The following is a 12,843-nucleotide window of genomic DNA, read 5'->3' as shown; positions in this document are numbered from 1 at the left end:
TGAAACTGCACTTAGGCAGTAAGCTGGCAGTGTGCCTGTGCTCCTATATTCATCATCCTAAATGAATTATTAGTGCCAAGAGAATGTTGTCCTTGTTGGGCCAATGTTACATTAATTAATGTTTTCACTGCGGTTGAAAATGATCCGGCTGGCTAAATCTGGCACGTTGATAGAAATGTTGACTAATGTGCATTGTCCCTTTCAGATAAACTAAATCAAGTAAAGTGAATCACTTTGTACAGTGATTTCTTCCTATGAAAAGCTCATTACAAATGAAAACTATTATGATGATGAGGATATGATGACGATAAGGATAATGATTTTATTCCCTTCTTCCTCCTAGGATGTCGGATGACAGGATGTCATCGGCGACTCCAATGTTCCCAGTAGTGAACTCCTCTTTTAACTCCTCCCTCCCTCCATCATTCATGGACTGGGAGGCTCCCACCTTCACCGCCGCTGCCCGCGTCCGCGTGGCCGCCACCATGGTCCTCTTTGTGTTCGCTGCCTTCTCCAACCTCTCTGTGCTGTTCAGCGTGGCACGGGGCCGCGGGCGCCGCCTGGCCGCCCATCTCCGTCCACTCATTGCCAGCCTGGCCTCTGCAGACCTGGTGATGACGTTCGTGGTGATGCCGCTGGATGCGGCGTGGAACGTCACCGTACAGTGGTACGCCGGTGATGCCATGTGCAAGCTGCTATGCTTCCTCAAGCTGTTTGCCATGCACTCATCTGCCTTCATCCTGGTGGTGGTCAGCCTGGATCGCCACCATGCTATTCTGCATCCCCTGGATGCGCTGGACGCAGGACGCAGGAACAAGAGGATGCTGCTGGTTGCCTGGGTCCTCAGCTTGCTCCTGGCCTCCCCACAGGTGGGTGTACATACGGTAGCCACTACATTGTTCTCAGACTACAACATAACAACATGGGTATTAATTAGAAAGTCTTGTATTTCTCTCTTATGTTAGGAATTCAGTGGTCCACTTGAGATTGCTGTTAATAGCCTACTATCCACACTGATTATTACTCCATTTCATAATGGTTTCCCTTCACTGAATCACCTTGCGCACGCATTCAATGAATCAATAGCGCCTATGTCTGTAACTTTTATGCATAACGAATCGGTCGATGACAGGATCACCATCCACAAATGTTGCCCAACAAAAATACTTTGTTGGGCAACATTTGTCCACGTGAGTTGTAGACTAAACATTCCTATATTTTCTTAGAGGAATACTCTCTAGCCGGTCCAAGTGCCCTTCTAATGGAACAGGTCCAGAGTGAATCAGTGTATTGGAGCAATAGTGAAATGGAGCACTATTCTGTTTGGATTCTTGGCTAGTAAGATTGCAGGGCAGCAATCGAGCTTAAGTTGTTCACTGTCTTCCTCACACAATAGAGCATACTGTCAGTGATCTGCCAATCAAATTAAGTCCTATGGGTAGGTGGGTGGTGCATTGTTTGGAAATAATCTCTCAGCAAATAGAGAGCATTCAGGGTATTCAACTTTAATTCTATAGGACAAGCACACCAGCTCTTGATTGATGGCTTTAGTAATGTGAGTTGAAGGGCTTAGAAATGGAAGCAGCTAAAGCAGTTGTCAGCTTGGTAACAAAGTGTTGCTATGATCAAATAAAATGGTGAAATTGGTTCAGGAGGTCACCTGCATATTGATAATAGTCCCACCTCAATCCAAACAGTAGGGCTGTGAATGACATAAGCCTTTACCCACCCTGACAAGTAGGTAGAGAGTAGGCAGGGAGGGAGAAAGAGATTGTGTTCACTCAAATGTAAGTACTGTATATCCAAAAATATGAGATGTATTGTCAATTGGTCTTTAGAAACAAAGCATGTGGATTTAGGCAATTTTACTCATATTCAAATAATTTATTTTGTAATATTTGTCTATTTACATGTATTTCATGCCAATAAGCACTGAATTTGATTTGAATTTTTTAAAATGTGGGAGTAGATTTATTCCATGCACAAAGATCAATTTGTATTCGGACGTACAGTACTTTGGACACTCCATCAATTACAGTTCATAGTTGAAGGTCTCCTTACACTGCACTAAGAGAAAATAGAAATCGAACCATGCTGGGAAGGAAAGCAGAGTGTTCCCTCCTTGTTTTTACTGTCACAGAGAGAGAGTTTTCACAAATCCAATCCCCTTAATGTCAGAGTCTCGTAGAGGTGACCTTTCTGGCTGTAAGTGGATGCGACCTTTGAGGTGCTAGTCAGTAACTGGTGTTCCAAATGAACAGGAAGAAGGGAAAAACACAGAACTTCTGCTCTAGGAAGGAGGGACAGAGGGAGGGGGAGCCAGTCGAACGTGGAGAAGGGACAGATGTTAGACAGCTTAAGACAGGAGGTTTGGTGGTGAGTTGTGGACAGATCAATATACCCCCTTTCCCAACCACACGCACATGCTTGACATGGATGGTCATTCTACAGCAAATGCATGTTCCTGGTTAAGAAATTACAGAACCCATCTTATGGTGACTAAACACAGCACTGTTGACTGCGGCTGTGAAGAGTCCATCTAATTTACTAAGCACCCACGCACGCACACACGCACGCACGCACGCACTTTACATTATGATAATCAAGTAGATATGTGCCGACTGAAGCCATCTCATTTTGAGTGTTTCCTTGTTCATGCGTACTAATTGACCAATGACTTTCTTTTTTTTTTCTTTTTTTTTACCCCTTTTTCTCCCCAATTTCGTTGTATCCAATTGTTTTTAGTAGCTACTATGTTGTCTTAGTGCTACAACTCCCATATGGGCTCGGGAGAGACGAACGTTGAAAGTCATGCGTCCTCCGATACACAACCCAACCAAGCCGCACTGCTTCTTAACACAGCGTGCATCCAACCCGGAAGCCAGCCGCACCAATGTGTCGGAGGAAACACCGTGCACCTGGCAACCTTGGTTAGCGTGCACTGCGCCCGGCCCACCACAGGAGTCGCTGGTGCGCAATGAGACAAGGACATCCCGACCGACCAAGCACTCCCTAACCTGGACAACGCTAGGCCAATTGTGCTTTGCCCCACGGACCTCCCGGTCGCAGCCGGTTACGACAGAGCCTGGGCGCGAACCCAGAGTCTCTGATGGCACAGCTGGCGCTGCATTACAGCGCCCTTAACCACTGCGCAACCCGGGAGGCCTGACCAATGACTTTCAAGGATTGGTGGAGTAGGCAAGCGGTTAAAGTAATTCAGCACAAAGCATGGTTGAATAAACGTTGTTTCCACAAACGTTGTTTCCACAAACGTTGTTTCCACGTCATTTAGAGATGTGATGATGTTGACTCAATGTGGGAAACGGATTGGATTCTTATTTTTTTCACCCAACTTTTAACCTAAATCCAATGATATGGTCATTTGTTTGTTGATTTCAAGTTGAATTCATGTTAGTTGACAACTCTACCAAATGTAAATCCAAAGTAGACGTTGAAATGACGTCTGTGCCCAGTGGGAGGTAACTGCAGGCCTATTTAATTAGCACTTCAATACAGCAGAACAATGGCAAACACCCTCATCAAAAACAGTGGCAAAAATACAATAGCGAAGTGAAGCTATACCCAGCTGGCAATACTGGTTGCAGTGGCGTTATTCTGACGTCATGGGTGTATACTATTTTTAAACTAGCCCAGAAAGAAACATTTACCTAGGTGTAATATCTCTGACGTTTCTACAACCAGAAAACCACTTTACAATCATATGTCATGATGATAAATTATGTCACCAACTTTTGCCTGCTATGATAGCTATAGATATGAGGAAATTATGATGGAATGTGTTACAAGGGAAGGGAAGTTATTATCATCTGGTTCCCTGTGCCATTGTGTTTTGTGTAATTATAGGAGATTAGTGTTGCTGATAGAGGTGTCTACAAAGCTGACAAAGCCAGAGAAAACATGCTAATTAACATTGATGTGTCATGACTCAGGATATGACTCAGGGATAGAACGGCATGCAGGTTCAGGACAGGCAGAAAGTTCAGAACCGGGAAGACTAGAAAACAAGAACAGGAGAAACAGGAAACACTCTGGTAGAAGACCAGAAGACCAACTGCAGTGGGGCTAAGTATTTTAGAGATTGGGAAAGGGCCGATAAAGCAGGGGAAAGTTTACGGGACTCGACCCAGAGGGGCAGATCCTGAGTGGAGAGCCATACCCTCTGCCCCTAATGATAGCAGGGAACCGGGGTCCGGTGGTGGTCCGCCTGTCACCCGTACATGGAGGTGGTTGAAGAGTGGACGGGCTCTCTTCCAGGAATGCCGAAAGTGGTGGACAAACATCTGGGACGAGGGTATGCTGACTTCTTCCTCTTGCTCAGGGAAGAGCGGAGGCTGGCAACCCAAGGAACACTCGAAGGGCGAGAGACCAGAGCAGGGAAGGGTGTTGCAGGTGTACTCCACACAAGTTGCTGATTCCAGGTGGTGGGGTTGGCAGAGACGAGGCAACGAAGAATCGTCTCCAGGTCCAAATAGGCTCTCTCCGACTGGCCGTTAGAGTGGGGATGAAACCCTTGAGGACAGGCTGGCCGATGACCCAATGAGGGTGTAGAACGCCTTCCAGAATCGGGACAAGAAATGAGGACCACGATCAGAGACCATGTCAACCAGAAGTCCATGGATCCGGAAGACATGCTGAACCAATAGCTGGGCCGTCTCCTTGGCTGAGAGTAACTTGGGAAGGGGAATGAAATAGGCGGCTTTGGAAAACATATCCACTACCATAAGGATGGTGATGTTGCCATCAGATGGAGGGAAACCAGTGACAAAGTCCAGGGATATATGAGACCAGGGAAGGTGAGGAACAGGGAGTGGTTGTAGGAGGCCTGCCACAGATTGCCGCAGAGTCTTATTCTGCACTCACACAGTGCAGGCGGCGACGAACGTGGAGACGCCAGGAACCTCAACTCAGGCTGTTGTTCACTCATTTTAATTTTACCATCTCCTACCACTCTGGATCCAAGAATGTGAAGCCTGATGCCCTTTCTCGCTTGCATAACTCCGCAGCTACACAGTCTGACACAGAGACCATCCTCCCTACCTCCTGTCTGGCAGCTACACTTGTCTGGGTTATCGAGAACTTGGTTTGCAAGGTGCAGCGTTCCCAGACGGACCCGTGAGGGGGCCTGGCTAATGAGTGAACAACATATCCCAATGAGCCTGAGTTGAGGCCCTTGGCGGTGCAGAGGTATTCCAGATTCTTATGGTCAGTCCACACTAAGAATGGATGTTCCGCCCCTTCTAGCCAGTGTCTCCACTCCTCCAGGGACATCATGACTGTATGAAGTTCCCTATTTCCCACGTCGTAGTTTCTCTCAGCGGGATTAAGACGACGGGACAGGAAAGGGCAGGGATGCAGCTTTTGGTCCTGGGCAGAAAGCTGGGACAGGACGGCCTCCACTCCAACGTCCGAGGCGTCGACCTCCAACACAAGCTGACGGGATGAGTCCGGATGGATTAAGATGGAGGCTGTAGTGAATCCGAAAATGCCCAGTCAGCAGCTTGTGACCACATGAACTAAATCTTGGGTGAGGTGAGTGCAGAGAGGGAGGAAGCCAGCGTGCTGTAGCCCCCGATGAAGCACCGGTAGAAATGTGCAAATCCCAGGAAATGTTGAAGCTGCACACTCGATGTGGGATGGGGCCACTCCACCATCGCTCTCACCTTGTTAGGATCCATCTGAATGTTCCCTGCAGCGATGACGTTTCCCAGAAAAGAGATTCACATTTCTCATCTTTAACAAACAACTGGTTCTCCAGGAGGTGCTTGAGGACTTGTTGAACGCGGAGAACATGCTCTTGAGCCGAATGGGAAAATATGTTTTGAGTTAGACTAACACAAAACTGTTCAACATGTCATGGAGCATGTTGTCCAGGGCCTGGAATACTGCGGGAGCGTTGGTCAGTCCGAATGGCATAACCAGGTACTCATAGTGCCTGCTAGCTGTGTTAAATGCTGTCTTCCAGTCGGGAAGGAGGATGCATTAATGAACCATGCAGCCCGAACCACAACCACTGTGGTGACCAGACACTCGCAGGCTGATGGGAACAGTACTGTCAGTGACCCTGCCAATAGAGCATCCGTCCAACGCTCGGGCTTCCATGGGAATGGAGAGGGGTTGTGTGGAGAGGCCCAGCTCCGACACCAGGGTAGCATCCATAAAGCTCCCATCAGCCCCAGAGTCCTTGAGCACCCGGAGAGATTTAGACTGGTCACCCCACAGCAGGATAGCATGGAGAGGAGTATGAGTAATGGGAGATGGGAGACTCCCTGTATGGCCCACCAGCGTACTCATACCTACTGTACTGATGAGCCTGGTATTTTATTGGACAGGTGGATATGTAATGTTCTGAAGTATCACAATACAACTTTTGGAGCTCAGTCTGCGTAAACATTCTTCAGGAGACAATCTAGCCATGCTCAGTTACATGGGCTCCGGTGAAGATGAGTCAACAGTCCTCAATGATTCCCGAGGGAATGCAGGCGTTGGGGACTTCCGGGATTCTTCGGAGGCGAGGGGGAACCCATGAACAAGCGCGTGTGGCCAGGAACAGACCTCTCCCTGCTGCATTCCCGTAACAGCCCATTGATCCTAACGGTCAAGGCTATGAGGGAGCCGAGGTCCATGGGCAGCTCCCGGGCTGCGAGCTCATCTTTAATTCCCTCCGATAGTCCGTGAAGGAAGGTTTCGAACAGGGATTCCAGGTTCCAGGCACTGTCGGTGGCCAACGTGTGAAAATCTACCTCGTAGTCTGCCACACTACGGGAGTCTTGACGCAGCCAAAGTAGCTTCCGAGCCGCCTCACTCCCGGATACCGGAAAATCAAACACCTTCATTACCTCCTCCATGAAATCCACCAGACTAAGGCAAATGGTGGATTGCTGCTCCCACACCGCCGTAGCCTATGCGAGCCCCCTCCCGGACATCAGCATTATAAGATACGCTATCTTCAAACGATCCGAAGGAAACGAAGAGGGCTATAGCTCGAAGATTAGGGAGCACTGGAAGAGAAACGCCTGGCAGGTTAGTTTCTCTCCACAAGGTTATGAAATAACTCCTCATGTCTTCCAATGGTGGCTCCTTGGAGGGAGACAGTGTTGCAGAGCTGGTCCGAGTCAGGCAACTGACAAACCGAAAATGCGGGTATAAATACACAGGGGATAATGGGGAAAAATAGGGGCCACCTGGTGGAGGATCGAGACAAGCAGAAGACAGGTGAAACAGATCAGGGTGTGACAAAGTGTGTACTAGTGCTGGAGGAAGTGGAAAACAGCTAGCAAGAAGAAGTGGAGTGTATGACAGTCTGTCATTAATCAAATGAATTACTGAGAATGTGCAAGAATTTGCATTAATAGGAAGTTATCATACAGCAAAATGAAAACAAATACAGTGTAAAAGATAAAAGCATAGACAGTTAATTTCCTCCATTCCCGATATCTAGTACCAGCTCTTACGGAAAATGTATGAATTTATTGCCATCCTCAACAATAACACGAAGTATTGGCCTAACCATCTCACACTTGTGCTCAGTGTTAAAATAGAGAAGCCGGCAGCCTACTTAGTTGGTGTGGAGCAGCAGCTGTTGAGACAGAGTCAGTAGATCAGGTGCAAAAATAGGTGGTATTTATTTACAGTGCAGGTAATGGAGAAGATTTGTGAAAATTTGCTGACAAAAATATACATGTCTAGGTGCACCAACGGCTCAGCTGCAAAGTAATAGGACACACAAGCTCACAGAATGGGACCACTGAGTGCTGAAACGCGTAGCTCGTAAAAATCATCTCTCCTCAGTTTTCACACTCACAACCGAGTTGAAAACTGCCTCTGGAAGCAACGTCAGCACAAGGACTGTTCAGCGGGGGCTGCATGAAATTGGTTTCCATGGCCGAGCAGCCACACAGAAGCCTAAGATCACCATGCGCAATACCAAATGTCGTCTGGAGTGGTGTAAAGCTCACCACCATTGGACTCTGGAGCCGTGGAAACGTATTCTCTGGAGTGATATGTCACTCCACTATCACATGTCACCATCTGTCAGTCCGACGGACAAATCTGTCTTTGGTGGAGGAGAACACAACCTGTCCTAATGCATAATGCCAACTATAACGTTTGATGGAGGCGGAATAATGGTCTGGGACTGTTTTTCATGGTTCGGGCTAGGCCCCTTAGTTCCAGTGAAGGGAAACCTTAACGCTACACTATACAATGACATTCTAGACAATTCTGTGCTTCCAACTTTGTGGCAACAGTTTGGGGAAGACCCTTTCCTGTTTCAGCATCACAATGCCCCCGTGCACAAAGTGAGGTCCATACAGAAATGGTTTGTCGAGATCAGTGTGGAAGAAGTTGCACAGAGCCCTGACTTCAACCCTATCGAACACCTTTGGGATGAATTGGAACGCCGACTGCGAGCCAGGCCTAATCGCCCAACATCAGTGCACAACCTCACTAGAGCTCTTGTGGCTGAATGGAAGCAAATCCCCACAGAAATCTTCCAACATCTAGTGGAAATCCTTCCCAGAAGAGTGAAGGCTGTTATAGCAGCAATGGGGGGGCCAACTCCTTAGTAATACCCATGATTTTGGATGAGATGTTCAACGCGCAGGGGTCCACAAACTTTCATTCATGTAGTGTATTATAACACTTCTATATCATCACCTCTGGTGCAGAAACTGTATTGAAAGGAATCATCATTCTAACAGATTAGAATAGATTGATTTTGTAATAGATTTCTGATTAGGTCATTAAACGGCTGCTGCATGTGCGTCATTCCTTTGTAATTATACTTTTCTTCACTCCACTTACTGAACAAAAACATAAACGCCAAAATGTTACTGAGTTACAGTTCATATAAGGAAATTAGTTAATTTTAATTAATTAATTAGGCCCTAATCTATGGATTTCACATAACTGGGCATGGGCGCAGCCATGGGTGGGCCTGGGAGGGAATAGGCCCACCCACTTGGGAGCCAGGCCCATGCACGGGGGAGCCAGGCCCAGCCATTCAAAATGTGTTTTTCCCCACAAAGGGGCTTTATTACAGACATAAATACTCTTCCTTTATTTCTGATGGGTGCTACATATCCTCTACCCAGTACAGCCAGAGAATGGGCCCCACCCTCTGAGGGCTTGATTCAATCCGTATCGCAGCAGTTCAGCGCTATAGCGCTATTGAAATTTTAAGGTCATTTCTGATTGAGCCAGCATAGGCAGCGTTTACTGTGAATGCAGTCTCCAAGGATGCAGAAACATTGCCTTTAAATTTCAATCACTCTATCTCGATTGAATTGAGCCCTGAATCTCAGTTGTCTCTAGGTTTCTTCCCTCTAGGGAGATTTTCCTTGCCACTATGATTTAGTATGCATAGGTCCAGTTTACTTTAAAGACCTTTGCGACAACTGTTAGAGTCAAAAGGGCTCGAGATTATACATTTTATTGATTGATTGATATACCTTTATCATGATTTCTCACTTCCCCTTTGTCTCTCTTTCTCTCATAGCTGTTCATCTTTCGAGCAATCAAAGCAGAGGGAGTGGAATTCACTCAGTGTGTGACGCATGGAAGCTTCCACCATCGCTGGCAAGAGACGGCCTACAACATGTTTCACTTTGTCACGCTTTATGTGTTCCCCCTGTTAGTAATGAGCTTCTGCTATACCCGCATCCTCATCGAGATCAGCCGTCAGATGCACAAAGGCAAAGGTGTGTGTGTGTGTGTGTGTGTGTGTGTGTGTGTGTGTGTGTGTGTGTGTGTGTGTGTTAGTGTAAAAGGTGAAGAGACTGCACACTTCATTCTTTGCTCCCATGTGATATATTTGACTATTGAACATTTTGACAACACATACTTGTCATATTTAGGGCCAAAATGTGTTACTGTCTGATCAGGAAAATCTCATATTTTTGTACATTTAGGACAAATGAATCAATCAAACAGAGGCAGGTCCTGGTCGGGTCACATGGTCAGGAAGACTCAGGGCATCACAACCTTCAATTTACATAGGACTATTCCATTTCTCCTCACAAACTGTGTATGTCTGAAATCACTCCAGGTGGGGCGCCATGCCTGAGGCGAAGTGGCACAGACATGATCCCCAAGGCCCGAATGAAGACCCTGAAGATGACCATCGTGATCGTGGCTTCCTTCGTGATCTGCTGGACGCCTTACTACCTCCTGGGTATCTGGTACTGGTTCCAGCCGGCCATGCTTCAGGAGACGCCCGAGTATGTCCACCACGCCCTTTTCGTCTTTGGCAACCTCAACACATGCTGCGACCCAGTTATATATGGCTTTTTTACGCCCTCCTTCCGGGCCGATCTGGCTGATGTGGTCCACTGCTGCTGCCGCTGCCGATCGCAGAACATCTCCCCAAGGTCCCTGGACCGCCTGGCGTGTCGGAGGGTCAGGGCAAGCGGTGAGGCAGAGTCTGATAACCCCAGTGGCGACCAGCCAAGTGGAAACCTGGGGTAGATATTGGTGGGCCTCTTGTTTGACTGCGTTGTAAAAAAAATGTGTTGTTTCAACCTACAATTGTAAGACAACCAGCTGCAACAGGATTGTGAGGTTGCTCAAAATTTGTTCACTCGACTTTGAATTTTGAGTGAACATATAATTTAACTTGAGGATATATTCTACTTTATTTGCATATTTCCCAGAGAAATGTTCATATTTCCCAGCCTTTCGAGTGAATTGTAATTACCACCCATGGCTGTATTTGTTAGCGACAGAAACATGGTTGTTGTGTTCAATGGTTTTCAGTACCGTAGCCTTCACCAAGTGAGTGTCTAAGTGAATATGTTATCTTTAAAATTCAACTCTTTATGACAATACATTACATAAATCATAAGGCCTTTCTTTGAGGGCCTAATTAGACCCTAACACAGAAGTCTGAAACTCCTAATTTTACAGGCCACATCAAACCTACAAATCACATTATGCTGGCTTGCAGTGATGTGTAATCCCTATTGGAATCCAGACAGAGTGAGGATATCCAACAACTCAAACTTTTAATCACACGCAACCTGCATTCAGAATGACTGCGGGGTAGGGAAGATTTATTATTGAGACTACCTAAATCATATAAACTTATATCGGAAAAGTCCAACTACTAACAGATTGGATAAGTTTAGAAAAATGTATGTTATTTATGTTTGTGTAGCATAAGATTAATCAACCAATCAAAAGTACATGCAAAAACACAGTTATTAAAACAAAAAATTCTGAAAATTAATCCGCAGGAGAGCATGCTGGGAAATATGATAATCGGTTTGAGTTTCTCAACTAGCTTTTACAAATTCAGCTGACTTCACTTCAAGCAGAGATTGTTGAGTAAACACACATTAGCTCAAATGATTGTATTTTTGAAGTCCACTCAACTAACAGAATAATGCTGATTAATCAATTGGTTAAATTGTATTTATTTTTTACAGTGTGTGGTATACAGATTATTTTACTCCATGAACTATTTAGTGCCCATTTCCCAGACCCAAATTAAGGGTTCTATTCAATTTGTATCGCTGAAGTTCAACATTACAGTGTGATTGAAATTTAAAGGTATGGTTCCCGCATTAGCATTCATGGTAAACGCTACATACAGTATGTCAGCACAATCGGAAATGACCTTTACATTTCTTTTGCGCAATCTGTAACGCTTCAGCGACACAGATTGAATAGAGACCTAAGACGACTTAATCAAACGCATGGACAATGGAGACTCCATTGAAAAAGCTTTTTAGTCTTGGTTTGTGCTTAATCTGGACCAGGAAAACTGGCCTTATTTCCTGTGTCACATACAGCTACACAAAGCTGGGATAATTTAAGAAAGGATTCGAGAACATTACCCGTATTACTGAGGGGATCTCGCCAGTTCCACTATGAATGTAAAGACCTCCAGTGTCTTACACAAAAGACTCAAACACTTCCTTTCAACCAGTCTCTGGGAGAATATCTAGTTAACTAGTACCTTCGATTAATAGTCCATATCTTCACTGAATTACTTTTCACTTTGAGATTGCAGTGAAAACCCTGTTTGCAGTACATGAGATCATATTTACAGAACAGTGCAGACTTCCTAGAAAACCGCTCTGCTTCTGACACGAACAAAACAACTCTTATGTACGCAAGGAAGATCATATTTATTATCAAATATTTTGGACCACATACTTTGGGACTTTGGCCAGGGAGGACAGAACTTCAGGACTTCTCTTGAATTTCTGTCCTCTGGATCATCTCACTAGAATTACATCAAGATGAACTGGGCACACTTGACATGCATTGTTGAACCAAACACTCATTACAACTAATTCCCGAGTAAGTCTGTCCACAGGCTTCATTTATTTTTTAAATTAATGTAGTTCTGTCCTAGAGCTATTCTTGTCTATTAATGTTCTGTATTATGTCATGTTTCATGTTTTGTGTGGTCGCCAGAAAGAGTAGCTGCTGCTTTTGCAACAGCTAATGGGGATGATCATAATATAAAGACAGAAAATGTGTTGTGATACACTGTTTCTAATAAATGTTTACCGCTTTAGTCAAAGGGAAGACATTAACAATTTAGGTCTCCGTGGAGCCAGTGACGTTATCCGGTAGCCCCAGAAAATCAAACTCCAGTGAGTTGGCAACTGGTCATAGTTTAATAAGGAACAAATGTATGTACAAGTATTTTGTGTTTTCTCAATGTCTTGTGTTGTTCTCAGCCTAATCGTCTCTGTTTACTCATCTGATTTATTCAACTATTGTCATCATGCCATGCACGGCTAAAATATTCCACTGTATTTTAGGCTGCATTTAGACAGTCAAGCACAATTCTGATCTTTTATTCACAAATTT

General features: G+C 45.4%; 1 protein-coding gene across 1 annotated transcript; it reads left to right on the top strand.

The window, feature by feature from the left end:
* Positions 1 to 344: 344 nt before the first annotated feature.
* Positions 345 to 10,485, top strand: LOC135551406 (gonadotropin-releasing hormone II receptor-like). The gene is made up of 3 exons (XM_064982624.1): positions 345 to 869; positions 9,518 to 9,719; positions 10,067 to 10,485. Exons 1-3 carry the CDS (start codon positions 345 to 347, stop codon positions 10,483 to 10,485), a joined length of 1,146 nt encoding a protein of 381 aa, XP_064838696.1.
* Positions 10,486 to 12,843: the final 2,358 nt, after the last annotated feature.

Source organism: Oncorhynchus masou, chromosome 13 (genome assembly GCF_036934945.1).
Source record: "Oncorhynchus masou masou isolate Uvic2021 chromosome 13, UVic_Omas_1.1, whole genome shotgun sequence".
Classification (NCBI taxonomy): Eukaryota; Metazoa; Chordata; class Actinopteri; order Salmoniformes; family Salmonidae; genus Oncorhynchus; species Oncorhynchus masou.
The sequence above is the reverse complement of the archived record's forward strand: the minus strand, read 5'-3'. Positions and strand labels throughout refer to the sequence as shown.

What these genes read in the sequence shown, in the direction of transcription:
- LOC135551406 (XM_064982624.1), top strand. Translation starts at nt 345, where the DNA reads ATGTCGGATGACAGGATGTCATCGGCGACTCCAATGTTCCCAGTAGTG. An exon ending in TGCTCCTGGCCTCCCCACAG is followed by an intron (nt 870 to 9,517) that starts GTGGGTGTACAT and finishes TTTCTCTCATAG; the next exon opens with CTGTTCATCTTTCGAGCAAT. An exon ending in TCAGATGCACAAAGGCAAAG is followed by an intron (nt 9,720 to 10,066) that starts GTGTGTGTGTGT and finishes AAATCACTCCAG; the next exon opens with GTGGGGCGCCATGCCTGAGG.